Here is a 17,763-nt window from a genome sequence, read left to right on the forward strand (position 1 = left end):
ACTTATGAATGGTAGTTTAAATGATATTAATAACTGTTCTATTGAACAGACAATGAGTTATACACAGACTTATTGAAACGAAACCTTATTTTTCACATTTAAAATTTCACACACCAATATAAGCAATATATGAAAAATACACATTTCCAAAATGCCTTGCCCCTTTACTGTAAAAGCAATTTGTTTCTACAAACTGAGGCATGAGTCAAAATTATTTGCTATGGTAATCAACATTTGAAACCTTTAAAGCCATAGTAGTAATTCACGGTAAGATCAGATTCTCAGGCGCTTCTTCTTGGTGTCCGTGAGCATCCAGCTTTAATCAAAAAACAAGCAAGTTGATAGTAACAAATTGGTGTCACCAAACCTAATGAAATGCAATTTACAGTGAAAACAAAACACAACAAAGCAAATTTATTTTATCTATTTAATAATCCTTGTCATTACTGTGAACAGTCAAGAACTGTGTGTTCTAAAACTCTTTGTATATAACAGCGAATATGCCCTGTACATGAGAAGCGACTAAAATCTACCGTCTGCCATGGGCTCTGGTTCTGCGTTCCTGGAGTAACAGTGAACAGTAGCTTAAAACGCTTCAAGGAAGGATGATGATGTACAGTACAAGAGGAGGGAAATAAAAGTACAGAAAATGCAAACCTTATTTCAATTTGGACTTTGTTCATAAATATAACACTGTTGACCTCTCTCTCATCTTGCACCCAACTAGAAGCACACCACTGTATGGAGATTCAATGCTGTACACTAATGACAAATCCTTAAATGTGAACAGACATGATGTGAGTTAAAATAAAGTCTCTTAAAGCACTGCTGATTAAATTGTCAAATTAGGAAAAAATACAAAAGTGTGCAAATACTGATGCAACCAAAGTTTTCCAGCATAATAAGGTGAAAAATTAAATCGATTTCAATAGAACTAGTTACATTTAGAAAAGGGCATGTATTGGTTCGTGTAGACTCGTTTTGATATCGATGCGCGTGTCCTTTTGGAAACACCCTATACTGAACGCAATGGTGACGTACACGAGAACATCAGTTGCGGGAGAATGTACACACATCCTAAATGCGATACGTGAGGTCAGTCGATCGTCTAAACTGTTAAAAGACACCATAGGTCAGGGAGATCTCAGAGAAAGGGGCGAGGGGTGATGGTCATGCAGAGGTGACGGGCACATATCCCGTCAGATTTGACCGGATCATGCATTTGGCTAGCAGGAGAACCCACACTGAAATGATCATGTGTATGAAAGGCCCTGAATTTTTTTATGGTATTTAGGAATACACAGAAAAAAGAAAAAACATTTATAAATGGTCAGTATGGCATAATGGAAAACTGTATTGACGCTCAAAGGTAAAAAAAAAAAAAAAAGAAGAAGAAAAAAAAAAGATAACCTTATAATATCAGTTCCTAAAGGGTCAGAGCTACTTCACAACATATTTTAGCAGTGTAACAAAGGTTATCTGGCGTTTGGCACATGCTGTAACAAACAACACACACACAAAAAAAAAAGGTTAGTATTACACACACATTAACAGCCATTTCGTGGTGACTTCCCTTTACTGGAGACATTAAACCGTTAATTATTATTACTGCACACCAACCAGTGCTGGTGTTTTAATGATGTATCATGTGAAATCAGGAACCATCACTACGCATTTCAAATTCAAACCTAAAAAAAAAAAAGAAATATCGTCTTGAGAAGGCTTTAGAAGTTCAGCCGAAGCAAATAAAGAGGATTTAAAACCGTGAAAATGAATCACATCAACAAGCTACGTAGTAGAGGCACACACAGAAGGAAAAGGGTTCAAAAAAAGGCATCAAAAATACAGCATGCTTTGAAAAGTGCTGATGAATAATAACATTAGGATTATTAAATAATTGAAAAAAAGCAGTTGTTTAAAATGTACAAGAAGGCTGAGATGAAGGGTTAGAACACATCAGAATACACCCAAATTCATAGAAATGTAGAAAACCTCAAGGTATGACCCACCCAGCGAAACCCCCCGGGCCGTTGTTTAGTCTCAACAGACACGAACCCCGCAAGGAGGATCTGGGGCGAATCGTTCGAAAACCGTCTCCCAACCAAAAAAAAGAAAAAAAAAAAGAAAGAAAAAAAGTGAGTAAGAGAGAGCAGATACACACAAAACTCTTTCTGTGAACTTCTCCCGGTTGCTCTCAGGTTTTAGTGTCTCGTGGGGTGCGTATGCAGCGTTAACGTGAGTTTGGGAGCAGGTTGGATCGCAGCCGCCTGTCATGGTGTTTTTATAAAGTTGGAACACGGTTATAAGTTTATTGCGAGATGCGCTCGGCAGTCTGCAGGCTGTAAAGAGGTGGGGCATGCGGGGAGTCGTCGGGTCACCAGTAAAATGAGCGGGACAGGAAGTTGGCGGCCGTGCTTAGCCAGGTCACGCCATCTTGCACCGAGCCCAGTCGCGTCACGGCCTTGTGCTGCTCCTGAGACGGGCTCTCGTCCTCAGGCAGATAATCCGGCAAATTCACGTTCTGCTCGACCACCACATCAGAGTCCTCTTGGAATGGGATTACAATCTGGATGAGAGGGAAAAGAGAATGATGGGAACAATGACCCATTTTGGGGCAAGATAGCAGTACAAAACAACAAAACAGAAAGCAACCCATCTGAGTAAATGTTTTTTCAATATAACATGAACTATTAGAGCAGAGCAAATACTTAGATATAAAATATTATTCAGATTGTATAATATTACATTAAATTGATCAAAAGTGATACCATTTATTTGAAATAGTAAAGATTTTGTCTTTAAAATCCAGTAATCCTGAAAAATGCATCATAATAATGTTATTACTATTACATACACTTCTTTAGTGAAAAACTAATTAGAAAACCTACAAATATTTTACTTCTAAGATTTAAAGTCCCCCTGTGGTAAATTTTATCCCTTAAATGTACAGTATGGCATTTTTCGCCACTAGGGGTCGCTAACCTATTTACAATAACAAAGGCGTAGATTGATGACGCAACATTTGCTAAGAATTATGGATCTTGTCGTCAACATCAAGCCGACTGATCTAATAATGTTTATGGATGACTGAATACATCGATGTTTTTATCATGACTGTGATATGAAGCAGGTCGGGATTGCTAAAAGACAGCTATCAGCTCCAAACGCGACGCGAGTCCCGCGGATATAAAAGGAATATGGACATTTCATTCTACCGAACTACACGCAGAATTACTACTCACAGGTCAGTTTATTAGACAAATTAAACTTGTGAGGTAACGCAGCGCTGTTTCACTTGGTCTAACATTAACGTTACACTATCACACTAAACTGCATTTGAATGTGTTGAAATGTATGTGTTAGTCTGTCTGTATGAGACTAGCAGTAAACTAGATCAACATTAGAATAACATACAGATCATATTCTGACATTTTATCATTGTTGAACTATAAAACATTGATTAGTTTTATGTAAATGTGCTCACCTGTTTAATAAAGTACATGTAGGAGCGGTCGAAGTCTCGGACGTGGAGCTCTCGTTTATATACTGTCTATGGGAGCTCTAGGCATCTCGAAAACACCGCGCTGATATTGATTCTCGTTTTAGTTCTCCTTTTTTTATCCAAAGTCTGCTTGTCATGGTCCATAATGTTTGAACGAAACAACAACAGCGTGCAAATAGACATTGCGAACTACAAAGTTGTCCGGGTCAGTCGCTTTGGTTACTATCAGACGGCTCTGGTTCATAGCTCTGGTTGCCATGGCAGCACGAGCGGAAACCAGGGACAACGCGGATATGACGGCATTGGCGGCGACAAAACGGAAATAAAGAAACGGGACGTTTCTCGAATTAAATTTGAAAGGTTTGAAAGTTGTTGGAAACAGTCGGGATAATGTAAGTACACAACTAAAAAAAAATATATAACATAGATATAGTGATTTTTGCTATTTTTAAAGCAAAAAAGTTACATATTGTGCCTTTAAACCCATCTTTGATTACCAAAATTACATATTTAAAAGTTGTTTTCCTGTGAAAAAAAAATCATGCCATAAAATAGCTTGAATGTAACTCATTTAGTATACACAGAGCCATGAATAAGCAAATTAGTCCCCGCCTCCACTCACTCACACCAGTTCAGAGATCCACTCGCTCAACTTTACTGTAGTAAACACTGCATGATGGCAAGTGGAAATACTGGTTTAATTCAGCCATATATGTTTGAACCAGAAACTGATTCAGAAGAAGTGGAAGAGTAAATTATACAGGCTCGTATACAAGTCGATGTATCAGAATGGTAATGCGCTTTTATGTATCCCTCTCTAACACGTCAGACACATAACAGTATTAAACATGGATGGCCTTTTACTTGACTACATTATGAAACAGCTAATAATGTGTTGCTAATATTACACAAACCATGTTCACGTTCAACATCTCAGAGTCAGTCAGCTGCCTTCAAACAATCAGTATTCCTTAGAAACACTTTGAACAACTAAGAACGTCAGTGGGGAAAGGCATAGCTAAAAACTTGACTTTCACCACAGGGGGTCTTTAACATTTTGAATCTACTAAAGAATTGATGTTTGGTCAAAATGATTAACATTATTTAAAAATCCAGCTCAAATATCATCATAAGGTTCAAAAGGTTAAGACATTTTATTTTTAGTTATATCACTCTAGCCCTAATTACTATGTAGCTTTCTCTTTGTGCCTGTTCAAGCAGAAAAAGTTTGATCAACAAGTCGATATCTCAATCAACTGCGCCACCTGCTGGTTGTTAAAGGAAGTGTGTGGTAAAGCAGTGTTCCAGACCGCAGGGCTGACGGCCACCGGAGGTCATGACTGTGCCGCTGCAGGTAGAGATCGCCCTTCCAATCCAACCAGAGAGGACACATCTTTCTTTAATGACCACACACTGCATGCAAGAGTGTGTGTGTGTGTGTGTGTGTCTCCAGGGCCCTCTGACGCAAGGTTTCAGGGGGAGAGGGACATCCTGAGTGATCATGTGATGAGGGGAAAATGAGTAACTCTTCTGAAGGGGAGGAATAGATAGACAGCACCAGCTCCACATGACAAACTGCATTACCTTTCTCGCGGTTTTGAGGACAGACGCAGCCACGACAGCGGCTAACTTCCCCAGGTAGAGGTAGTCAACAAAACTTAACGTAGCTTGAGAAAGGGATAGCTCATCCTAACCTCAACACTGTTATATTTACTCTCTCATGTCATTCGAAACTCATTTGATTTTACATGGAGTGCATAAGGAGATCAATTTTCAAGATAATTTTTTTTCTTCCAGAAAAAGGAAAGTATATAATAACGGAGGCTGTCTAGCCCCAAAAAAGTGACATGAAGATACTCATATTTGGTTCAACTATCCATTTTTAGATGTGTTTGTTTGATTTACTCACCTCCGATCCGTCTTCCCCCCTCATTACCTGCTGTGCCTTCATGACTTTGGTTGAAGCTATAGCAGTTCCCAAGGCCTGGGGAATGAAAATAAATGCATTAGAATGCTGAAATGGGTTTTCTAACAGCATCTCTGATCCATAAAGAGTGATTTGTTTCTTCAGGATCATTTCCTTTGGTTCAATTGATTTATTATTCTTTTCACCAGTCAAAATTGTTCACAGACGTCCCAACCTGGCATCTTAAATGTATTAAAATATACATATTTTTGAAAAGTCACTTATGCTCACCAAGGCTGCATTTATTTGTTATGTGATATACAGTAAAAACAGTGATATTGTGAAATTTTATAATTTATTTAAATTTAAATATTTAAATATATTTTAAAATATAATGTATTCCTGAGATGGCATCATTACTCCAGTCCTCAGTGTCACATGATACTTCAGAAATCATTCTAATAAGCTGATTTGGTGCTCAAGAAACATTTCTTCTTACCATCAATTATTAAAACAGTTGTGCTGCTTAATAGTTTGTGAAAACTGTCATTTTTTTCAGGTTCTTTGATGAATAATAGTTTACTAAATGATTTTTTTTGTTTTTTATAAGTTGTTACTGTCACTTTTGATCAATTTAATGCATCATTGCTAAATAAAAGAAAATATATAAAAAACAATTGTGTCCCAAAATTTAACAGTAGTGTACATGTAGTTAAAAATTAATGTTTTTTTTTACTTTATTAAAACTCATTAAAAATACAAGACATCTAACCAATTTTTTATTTGAATAAAAACAAACAATATACTCAATCAAGGCAACACTAGTTTCATTTTTCACAGGCATTCTTTAATAGTTGTTTCTGCTAGATTGTGATCTCACCTCGGCCTTCAGGTCCGAACGGATCCTCACCACACATCTCTTCACAGCCATTTGGAAGGTAAAGCTGATGACTCCTTTGATCTTTAGCAGCGCCTCTTCACAAAGACTCCTCCGAGTCTGACATAAACAGATACAGTGTGTCAAATTGTGCAAATATCTGAAAGCTGCGATTAAACGGGTTACAGTACAAGTTGTTTGATTGCAGTTACCGAATCATCAAGCCCGTCGATCTGAAGCACCACCGTTTTGGCCCGTTTGTTCGTGGCGCCCAGGAAAAACTGAGCTTTTCTTCGGCACGAGGCGGACGCTCCCGCCTGTTCGGCCTCCGCACTGCTGGAGTTCTGCAGGATCTCGTAGATCTCAGAGGCTAGCAGCTTCGTCTCGCCTGGCGACGTGCCCCTAGACCAACACATCACAGTTCACTGTAGGATTTTCCATTATGACAACAGATGAACAACTAACAATAATGGCCACTTTCGATGAACAAAGAAATAATTGAGCAGTCTAGTCTTTTTAAAAGAGCATGTATTGTACAATTCAGTGCTTGTCGGTGCTGATATTTGAAAAGGTCACCACTCCGGCAGAGAAGGGGACATGACACAGATCTGTGCGGGGGGTAATCTGCACACAGAGCTTGAACCAACTAACCTTTAATACTGAAACAACACTGTGATTCATCTAGAGCCGTGCGTTCCGTATGGTTTAATATCACAACGAAGTATAATAGCATATCGAATGTAAAGTACACTTGAAAATTGATGCATGATAGCATGAAAAGCCTAAACAGAAAATATACTGTACAAAAGTAGTACTCTAGAGAAAAAATAAAATAAAAGAAATAATAATAATAATAGGGAGTGGGATAAGCTGCAAATTTGCCCATTAGGGCAAGAAGAAATTAAATGTAAAAATAATATGATAAAAGGATGTCTGTCATCAACTGAAATTGTCTATAACAAGGTCAGAGAAACAAATAATAAAATATTAAATAATAATAATAATAATAATGAAAAGTTAGGTATTATGACACAAACAGCGGGATATATGTGAACGAGTTACATTTCAAATAAAATCTGGAAAAAAATGTTTATGCACAAATAATAAAACTACAACAATAATATTTGTATTACTCATATTATAATAGTCTTATTGTGCTGCAGAATTTTTAAAGCATACATAAAACTTTAATATTCAGAATATTTAGTTTTACATTTTTAGAAAAAATGGGTTAAATTCTAGATCAACTAAGCGGATAAATTTGCTAATAAAAACATAATGTCGTAAAAATGCCTAATATTCTCATGTGCATCTCTCATCCATAGGCAGTTTTAGATGATTGCCCCTTGCTAAATATACTGTCACAAAAATTATGCACACTGAGGTTACCCCTCGGTGCATCTTACCCCACTCTCCCCTATGGATTGGGGGACAAAAAGGCCTTAAATACAGAACAAGAATGAAAACAAATGGAAAGTTATTAACATTTTCTATTTAGCCAGTCTGTTTCTTGGTGGCTAACTATAGTCAAGTGACCTGTTCGTTTAATGAGGTTAAAAAAAACAGCAGTTCATTGACATCATTTTAGATCAGGCATGACATCAGAATCTTGATGTGCCCTACAGGCGCTAATGGGGGAGATGCAACTCTGCCATCATTCATGCAGAGCTACAGGAACGGGCATCTGCTCACTGGCATATCTGAGCTGCCAGACCTCCAAGCTTCCCATGTACACCTGAGGGAATGCTGACGGCATCTATATCCTCCGTCAAAAGCAAGTTGTATATCAACTTCTGCAGCCAATAACAGCACATTCACATATAGGTCTTGGAAATTACAAAAAAAGAGTCAGAAAACACTGAATGTTCCTCATAAAAACAAATACAAGCATTAGCATAGCTTAGTTCTGAGCTCTGTCGTCTCATCAGGGGTGATGAAGGATTTCTTCACTTCCTCTAGCCATAAAATTTCACAGACTGGGGCGATACACAACCTCTACCCAAAGTCGTTGTGCCGGAAATAGTGACGGGCAGCTTGTGGAACTGTAGGGCACTCCTTGATGGCATCTGTGCTAACTGAAGTGACTGGTGAATGGAAGGGGGCGGGCAGGGAGTCGCCCTGAGAGAAGGATAGGCAGCTCTCTGCCAACCATCGGCACTTCTGTCTGTGAGGCTCCATGTAAACGGAAGGCACTCGCCGTCTAAAAGCCTGCAGACTTTCGCACTCGAAATAAGCCCGAACTGCAGTGAATATATACATATACTTGGATATTGCGCCTCTATAGTTAGCCTTGGGGTGTAAAAAACATGCAGTTGTATGAATATTTAAAGCATCAGCTGGCATCTACGTTAGTATTGTTTGACATGTGAGGTAAAAGAAACCATGAGTAAAAGAAACCCTGTTTTCTCAAGCATAATCTAACAAAGACTCAACAGTATGGATTTTTTTCCTGTACTAGATCAGATTTAATATAGATCACATATAATATATATGTGTGTGTGTGTGTATATGTGTGTGTGTATGTGTGTGTGTATGTGTATATGTGTGTGTATGTATGCATGTATGCGTGTATATATATATATATATATATATGTATATGTGTGTGTGTGTGTGTGTGTGTGTGTGTGTCATCACAGGAATAAATAACATTTTAAAATGTATTAAAATTTTTAAAAAAATTAAATCTATAAAATATTTCAAAATATTACTGTTTTTACAGCATTTTTGATCAAATGAGCATAAGAAACTTCTTTCAAAAAAAATTACTTGTAATAATAATATAAAAGTAGAAAATACTACATTTTTATAGAAAAAAAAGGTAAAACAAACAATTTGATTAAAATTCAATTTGAAAAAAACAACAACTTTGTGAAAGGTTTTTATTGACAGCTATAAAGTAACTAAATGACAGCTATAAATTCATAAATATATTTGCAAGACAATTGTGTTTGCAAGACAACTTCCTTATCCTCAAAATTAAATAAAAAAATACATCAGTTTGCAATGGATAAAAAATTTGCATAATTGATAAGTGTAAGAAGTACAGAAAATGCAACACTGGCCTGGATAGAGCAAGTCACAATGATGTCAACAGGCCCTAAACTCTCTCACACTGGCCATCCTTACTGTTGAACCATGAGTTATGATTTCATTTCCCTTTCTTGTCAGGTAAATGTATAATAACTCATCACTGAAAAACCCACATTGCTCAACCAATATCCTGAATATGGGCACTGAACATGAACTCCTTAATGTCAATGGTGGTATGATTTTCTCTTTACTCTCTTAGACTGACCTCTGCTGGACATCAACCGATGGCGAACCCAAATCAGGTTGCTTGACAGTTCGCATTACGCTTAACCAGCAAGATCGCATCATCGCTCCCATTTAGTTTCAAAACAGACAAATCCGCTTATGACAGTACGACCTTTTATCGTGCTCTCAAAATCTGCCCACCTCACACATTCACTTCAACTAAAGCTGCAGGATGAGGTTTTCTCGGAAAGTGCAGAGCGAGCTCACGTTGCCTTCATGTTTTGTGGCAGAATGATGGGAGCGACTTACTTCTGCATGACGTTCTGCAGGCTCAGCATCATTCCCAGCTCGCCCTTCATCTTCTCCCTGTTGGCGTGGCATTCTGCCAGGTAGCGCACCGCCTGGAAGGACACAGAGCCATTAAGGGTCACACAGGGCCATTACAGAGGCATACCGCCAGGCACCGCTGTGATAACAAATCCATTAACACAACACCAGGACTACTCGGGTCAGAGTTACTGTGTGTGTGTGCGTGAAAAAGTGTTATTCAAATATTCTCCAAATGTCCTCACAGGTGTGATGTCCTTCTGAAAGAGGTAAACCATACAGTGGGGTATAAAATTCTGAGGGCACATGGAAAATATGGGATTCAAACCTAGCAATGACGACAATATTTCTAGTTCAGCACTATTTCTAGGTCACTAATCAAATAACTAAATTTGTTTAACCAAATTGACCATGTCAGCAAAGGTTTTTTCTTGCTTCCACTGAAAAACAAGATGCTCTGTAACATTCTCAAATCATGCTGGAGAACATGGATCATGTCCAGATTTCTCTATCCGTCTTACAGAAGAAGAGAGGAAACACTTCCTGTAGAAGTTAGGCTAAGCTTTGTGACAATATTGGACAGCAGGTGGCAGTCTTGTGACTGTCTTTGGACCACTGGGAGGGCATGGAGTGATCTGATTGGTTGATATGAATGCCTTTATCAAACAACTGATGTCAGACTATTTGAGTTTAATAATAATAACATTATTATATTTTATTATAATTATAGTGTTATAATATCTAATAATAAAAATAACAGCTATATTAGGTACAAATTATTATTATTATTATTTGTACATGTTTATTTGAGTTTAATAATAAATTATATACATAACAATATTATTATTAATACTATACATTGAGTACAATAATAATAAGCCACAATATTAGTTACAGATTGTTATTATTGATATAAATGTTATTTGAATTAATAATATAGTTATCATGTATTATTATTATTATTATTAACAATAAACCATTATATCAGTATAATATTATTATTGTTGTTATTATGTATACAATCATATCCTTTTTATTATTATTATCATTGGTTACAAATAGGTGGCAGTCATGTGTCATGCATCAGGGCCAGTGCTTTGAGTGATCTGATTGGCTGATATGAATACCTTGATATCAACAACTGGGACATTTAAAAATGACTGGAGGTATAAAGGGGTTCTAAAATCATAATTGCAACCTATTATGCTTTATATTGGGATGTCTGAATCTGAAACTGAATCTAGCAGAGACTGCTTACTGTACACTATAATAAACCGTTCATCAGATTTCCAAGAAATGTGGAAACATTGCTATCAAAACATTGCTGTTTATTAGAGAACATCAACATATATAAAAAATTATACAAAATATTCATGATTATTATAGCATAACATTGAAGCTACGTTTGAGTTCCTGTTATGAGCCCTGACTTACTATACTAACATGGCAGAAAGCATCTTACAGGTCGCTATGGTTAAGAATGTCTGCACAATTCTTTCAAACTGGATCTTACCAAGAGCGCCGAGTAGACGACTTGTGGGTTGGGGTGGTCGAGGAAGAGAATGAGGCCTGGCAAGCAGCCTTGATCTTCAACAATAACTCGCCTGTTGAGGGGGTCAGCGGCTAAGTCCCTCAGCTGATTCACCACAGCCAAGGCATCAGGCTCCCCACTCATGGTGCTCCCACACCAAGGGCCATGCACAGAAAATACACTGATCTTAGCTGAGGGGGGATAAAAACCACAATTAGATCATTTCTGATACCATGGAACTCTTTGTTAATGACAGAACAAACACTAAGGTCTATGATAATAATAAAATAACATAAAAACTGGTTTAAATTGAATTATATAATTTTCAGTGTGCTTAATTTAAATATATTATTTAAACAAAAAATTAAAATAGGAACCGGAGATATACTGTCTGACGTCACTCAGTCAACATGCATTTTTGTCTCGCGACACCTTAGCATTGATTTACTGATTATCTTTTTACACGTGGCTAATTTGTGGCTTATTTATGGCTTTCATAGTGCACTAAATGGCCTATGATATTCATATATGATTCATAGCATAACGAGGCCTTTAACGGGGCCTGTGCTAACCGGCTAACGTTGACACGGCATCACAAGACAATGACACTCTTGAATTCTCATATGGGACATAAAACGGCATGTAAAAGCAAACATTTGGCGCTGATTGCTCATTCATATTTAGTCTACAGACATCAATACGGGTGTATCAGACTGTCTTTCTATGAACAAAAACAATGACAGCACGCAAGACAGAGAAAGGCAGAATCTACTTATATCGGGTCATATATAAAAATACACAGATATCTAGCCAAATAATAATGAAAAATGTACAATCAGTGTATTAGTTTCTGATGTTCGTGGTCTCTATCTTGTTAACCTTGTGTGTGTGTTGTGGCACTGTTGTCCACGCATAACCTTACAGCAAACACGCCCAGGACGGCTCTTCGCTTCAGATGATCCTGTCCAGTCAAAGGATCCCAAAAAATGACCTGCTGATGTACACGAAACTGGATGTAGCTCGTGTAATAACGACGAGAGTGAATATGGTTAAAAGTCTTTATGACAGCTGTTCTGGTCAGGTATATTTGTCCATTATCTGCGGAGCTTTAACACTCTGTACAACACTTCCTGGAATTAGACAGACTGATTGGAGGATGTGGACTATGACATCATGCGTTCTTGACCAATTAGAGAGGGTTTTACTAAGATACATATTAATATTTCATAATAACTGCTTCACATACAAGTGAGGATTACAGATAAACAAATCAGAACTAAAGCTTGCTAAAATATTTGTGTGTTTGGCTGCTGTTATTTTTTGTATTGTAGGAATAAAATGAATATGAAGCAATATTGGGCCTTACAAAAAATGCATAATCGCTTCACATTACATGACATCATTTGGTTCTGCAGTGAGCACCATAGATATCATATATAAACGCTTATATATGATATCTATGGTGAGCACCACTTGGAAGCCGGTAGAAAATGTCCAGGTCTTATATGAAATTACACTGACATTTGGACAAACAGGGCAAACGTGTAAAAAAAAATCTTCCAAGTACAAGCATTTTATATTCAGACATAAAACAACGGACTAGGTAGCAACAAATACATAAACAAATGTTTGATACTATTTTATACAACTAAAGGTTTTAAAATACTTGGTTGCCATAGTCAACCAGACACCACATAGTTTCAAAATAAAGTCAAACTCCGTTACACACCTATGCATGCCTCGTGTATTTGAGTCATCACTATGTCATGATTTGCCAGTTTAATTGCCTATCCACCATTCTAAACCAATGGTTGCCTCAATACTTCTAGAATCCACCCATTGTTGGAACATTCTCAATGCCTATTGGCCAATACTGTAAAGACCCGCCCCTCAACCATGCGAATGCTCCCACACTGTGGAAATGAAAAACCATGGGAAAAACATAGGCTAGGTTACCGCTGGATTCGGTCTGGACAGCATTAGCATAGCATAGCACAGCTAGAAAGGTCCACTAGGAAGGTCTGTTACACTACGGTTTACATGGTAAGACATCGATATTTCCCTGTAATGTCCTATTAGGAATCCCGACAATTTTTGTAAACAACTAAGAGCGCGTTTAATACAACGCTGAATCAATAACGCGTGGGTTTTTAGCGCATTTGATTAACGTTAACTGTAATAAAGTTTTGTAGACAGTTCACTTGTCCTCTGTTTGTGACAAATACTCTCGTGCAGGAAATAACATCTAGAAAATATAGTAATTATTTTTTTCCCAAGGCAAATATCAAGGTGAACAATGGCTGTTTGTGACATAGCAACTGTTTAGGAAAGTAGGAGTGGAGACTCGTTTGTACAAGATACTCCTGAAGGTCTTAATTAGCCGGTTCGGTTCTGTTCTGTTTGATCTGAGCTGAACTTTGCAGAAAGGTACAACTCCAGGAACAGGATTGGGCAGGATCATAATGTTTTTATGAGTGGAAACCACTGTACTGTATTAAAGATGAGATCATTTAAAATAAAACATGTATGAGCATAAAACTTTGTTTTTGTTTAGGTTTTGATCTGAAGATGACTTACACAGATCCTTGATGATGAGATAGATCTGTGACTAAATCACAAGATGAGCGGGAATCATAGACGGATAGAAATGGATCTGGTAAGTGCATGGAATCATATGTACAGCTTTGGCTAATCTCTAATCCTTATAGATGAATGATTTTCTTTATGTCTCTCTTAGGCTTCATCATCATCATCAAAGCCTTATGGGTCATCCCGGAGTATTGTCAGAAGAATTGCCACAAATCTTCCATTGGCGCCTTGTGCTCGTGTCCATTTTCAGGTAAAGCGTCAGTTTTTGTTAATTCAAATGTCAATCATAAATAAAAGAATATTTCAAATGTTTTGTAATGATTTCAACAGGTGATTGAAATGATGTCTACAGGCTTTTAGTGTATTTTGTGCACACACAAAATACATTACAGATCAAATTTGGGATCCCTGTTATCTTATTTTTCAAATATTTACAGTTTCTATTTTTGTATGTGTAGGTAATTCACTTTATTCCATTATCTCCTTTGTGATTTTCATCTTTATTGTAGTTTTGCATCTCAAAATCTTTAACACCCTCCATCTTTGGCCTTCTTAAAGTCTTCAGCTTTTCATTTTTCAGTCATATTTCTGGCCTCTTCTTTGCTTTGATTCCATTATTGTGCTGACAATAAACACTGAAGAATCACAGGGACTGGCAGCTCACAATATCTAATCTATCCTTTTCCCACTGCATAACCTTTAAAATGACATTAAACCCACCTTGAAACTTGTATTACTGTCTCTGTTTCTCTCTTCTCTGCCCTTCCTTCCAGCTGTCCTGTATGTCAGGAATGCAACATGTCTGCTTTAGGTCAGTTCTCCGGTTCATTCTTGAAAAATCTAGGCCAAGGGCTCTTTTAAAAAGCTTGAAGTGCTTATTTTTTAAATAAATTGCCTGGCACTAATAACATATAGTACATATTTCCTCTTCATAAAGAGTTGAATGACACTGTAATGTTCTAATTGCTCATACAGCACTTGGTTTATTGCTAGGTGATATTTAAACCGGTTTGCCTGGTGTTATTTACATTACCGTGCTGTAAAAACATTTTCCGCTTGCTCTGCTGTTGTGGTTCTGACATGGTTTGAGTGCTTGAGTGTCTGTGAGGGTTTGTTTGTCTTTGTTGTGAGACTTGAAGCAGGTGTTGTAATTATTAACTGTCCTTTAAACTGTCTTTGGGCCGCGTAGCTTCATCCGTTCACTTCAGGAGTGGGTTTCCTCAACCATTCAAATGGGCCAAATGGCCTTGTGGCCACACTCGCTGATGTGGGCTGGATCGAAAGAGAAGAGAGCAGCGATAGCGCTGGCAGAAATAGGTGAAAAGCATTTCTGAATTGAATTAGGAAACATAAAAGTTGATGTGTGGTGTTTATCATGTACGTATCTGTATCTGTATGTCCTGCAGGTTTGAGGCGGATTCTGGGCTGTTTTTTCGCACCCAGCACCGCAGGCCCCTGAGACGCCGGCGGTCGTTACCCAGCTTGCACCAGGCTGAACCTGCGCCACAGAGCCAGACGGTCATCAATGATGAAGCCATTCAGAAGATCGGTGTTCTTGAGACTGAGCTGGCCAAACTCAGAGCGCAGATCGCACTGATAGTTCAGGCACAGGAGCAAAGCGCTCAATCCACAGGTTAAGATGGGCAGTTAATGGATGTGTGTGTCCATGGTTTGCAGTGCGTGTGTGTTCACTACTGCTAATGTGTGTGCACTAACTTGGATAGGTTAAATGCAGAGGACAAATTCCGAGTATGGGATACTCCATGTCACTTAAAAAAAAAAGAAAAAAAGTTGCAGTGTTACTCTAGCATAATTTATATAGTATTATAGTATTTATTAATATGTTGAAAAAGCTTTTTATTTTTATATTTGAGCTTTTTTTTTACTTGAAGCTTTTATTTTTATATTTAAAGTTTACGTCCTTCCTAATTTGATCTTTTTTTGTCATTTTTATACATATAATTCTGTTTAGCTTTGCTATCATTTCAGTTGTAGTCTGCTTCAACTTGTTTCAGTTAGTTGCCATATGTAGTTTGTGTGAAACTGATTTTTAATAGTTTGTTAATAATTACAGCACTGGTTGGTTGTTCTTTATGCCCCAGATATACATGACTTGTCAACACAAATGTTAAAGTTAGTTATATGGTCAACATATTTATATTTGCGCAACTGAACAGCACATTTAACATTAACTATCGCTCCAATAATGCCTGTGCATGTGCAGCCGTTCCAATCGGAATGATAGTGATTTTACCTGACTAGTACTTGTTCACACTTTCCATGATATGTGCTATGACTAGTGACATGATGTTAGCTGCTCATTTTGTTCCAGGGCCCAAAAACTGTGAAATTTGGATACGTTTTTTTGGGCCACTAAAGCTTTTTGCAATTATTTAAAATAAATCTGGTCACTCTGCACAATAATCTAGAAACAATGTGAATCAACACCACATAACTGAAATGGCAAACTTTGCTTAACACAAAATTTGTCAATGCCAATACTTTTGGCCACACGCTTGCATGCATTGCTGGTCTAGCATTTGCGTACTTGCTTAGTGTGTTTCTGACCTCAAATCTATTTTAAGTATATAGATGTAAAATTCTGCAAAGTAAATACTTTGGTGTTAGTAGTTTTTACTCTTTTAAAATCGCAATTTTTGCATAATTTCAGCTCCAGCGCCAGGTGGTCCCCCTGTACCCCAAGCTCCACCAATGGCTCCTCCTCCACCACCCCCTCCTCCTCCTCCATGTCCTGCACCAGGCATGCAGAGAAGCTATTCCGCCATTGACCTCATCCGAGAGCGCCGTGGGAAAAAAGCGGGGCAGAACACAGTACTGGACTCAGAACCCAAAAAGCCAGAGCTTCCCAGCATGCTAGATGTGCTGAAAGACATGGGGAAAGTGAAGCTGCGCTCCGTTAAGAGGCGAGTATTACTGTGTTTGTTTGGGTCTGTGATGTCATATACAGCTTACCAATAGGGTTGATTTGTCCTTTCGTTCGCAGTCATCAAGAGGACGGCCACACGAAACCCAAACCTGTTGAGCCCACAGACGCTGCAGCGTTAATTGCAGAGGCCCTGAAACGCAAGTTCGCTCACCGCTATCGTAGCGACAGCGAATGTGACGGCACCTTTAACTTGCCGGCCCCTGAGAATAAGACCCATGTGGAAACTCCGCTGGTGAGAGAAATCACTTGAAATCTTTCTGACGTACACGGTCTTAATGCTGTAATGATTTTGTGATTCTTTTGCAGTTTGGACAGCACATGTTGAAATCAACTGGAAAGAAGAAACTGTTCTAGGATGAGGCTGAGCCACGTTTCTTCGCTGTGGGTTAATGGAGTTAACCTGGTGACTCTTAATTTAGCTAACTTTTCTTGTTAGCTCTTAAATTTTGTTCGTGTTCACTTTTAAGAGAGCATGCACATGCTAAAACACTACGCAGTCAATCTGGTTTCCCTATTGATATTTTTGTAATTTTACACTTTGAAAAGTTCATCTCTATCAGTACATGTTGTGCCAGTCAGTTACATCATTAATGCCAGTTACATGGAAACATGTTTTTTTGTTTGTTTTTATCTGTGTTTTTATTTGTGAGTTTAATTGGATTGTGCAAGTAAGTGCAAGTATTCGACCTTGTTGAATTCCTCTTGTTTGAAGGGATAATGTTAAATGAAAGCACCAAAGTGTATGGATGGATTTTTATATATATATATATATATATATATATATATATATATATATGTAGTTTTATGTGTATTTTTAACATCTGTTTGC

General features: G+C 37.7%; 2 protein-coding genes across 2 annotated transcripts; one reads left to right on the forward strand and one right to left on the reverse strand.

Moving 5' to 3' along the window:
- Positions 1 to 413: 413 nt before the first annotated feature.
- Positions 414 to 12,536, reverse strand: armc1 (armadillo repeat containing 1). Its single transcript, XM_084102708.1, has 7 exons — positions 12,321 to 12,536; positions 11,381 to 11,589; positions 9,850 to 9,941; positions 6,498 to 6,687; positions 6,289 to 6,405; positions 5,412 to 5,486; positions 414 to 2,566 (listed from the first exon to the last, which is right to left on the reverse strand). The coding sequence occupies exons 2-7, from the start codon at positions 11,540 to 11,542 to the stop codon at positions 2,375 to 2,377; spliced, it is 828 nt and encodes a 275-aa protein (XP_083958834.1). The 5' UTR covers positions 11,543 to 11,589; positions 12,321 to 12,536; the 3' UTR covers positions 414 to 2,374.
- A 749-nt stretch (positions 12,537 to 13,285) lies between these two features.
- Positions 13,286 to 17,423, forward strand: mtfr1 (mitochondrial fission regulator 1). The gene is made up of 8 exons (XM_084102707.1): positions 13,286 to 13,441; positions 13,953 to 14,054; positions 14,136 to 14,237; positions 15,177 to 15,304; positions 15,394 to 15,620; positions 16,659 to 16,911; positions 16,992 to 17,166; positions 17,241 to 17,423. Exons 2-8 carry the CDS (start codon positions 14,019 to 14,021, stop codon positions 17,286 to 17,288), a joined length of 969 nt encoding a protein of 322 aa, XP_083958833.1. The 5' UTR covers positions 13,286 to 13,441; positions 13,953 to 14,018; the 3' UTR covers positions 17,289 to 17,423.
- The last annotated feature ends 340 nt before the right edge of the window (positions 17,424 to 17,763 follow it).

Source organism: Abramis brama (assembly GCF_963993115.1).
Source record: "Abramis brama genome assembly, chromosome: 24".
Taxonomy (NCBI): domain Eukaryota; kingdom Metazoa; phylum Chordata; class Actinopteri; order Cypriniformes; family Leuciscidae; genus Abramis; species Abramis brama.

Excerpts from the sequence above, each read along its gene's own strand:
- armc1 (XM_084102708.1), bottom strand. The coding sequence starts at position 11,542 with ATGAGTGGGGAGCCTGATGCCTTGGCTGTGGTGAATCAGCTGAGGGAC. Across the intron at positions 9,942-11,380 it reads TCGTCTACTCGGCGCTCTTG|GCGGTGCGCTACCTGGCAGA; the intron begins GTAAGATCCAGT and ends GTGTCCTTCCAG. Across the intron at positions 6,688-9,849 it reads CTGCAGAACGTCATGCAGAA|GGGCACGTCGCCAGGCGAGA; the intron begins GTAAGTCGCTCC and ends GTGTTGGTCTAG.
- mtfr1 (XM_084102707.1), top strand. The coding sequence starts at position 14,019 with ATGAGCGGGAATCATAGACGGATAGAAATGGATCTG. Across the intron at positions 14,055-14,135 it reads GACGGATAGAAATGGATCTG|GCTTCATCATCATCATCAAA; the intron begins GTAAGTGCATGG and ends TGTCTCTCTTAG. Across the intron at positions 15,305-15,393 it reads GATAGCGCTGGCAGAAATAG|GTTTGAGGCGGATTCTGGGC; the intron begins GTGAAAAGCATT and ends TATGTCCTGCAG.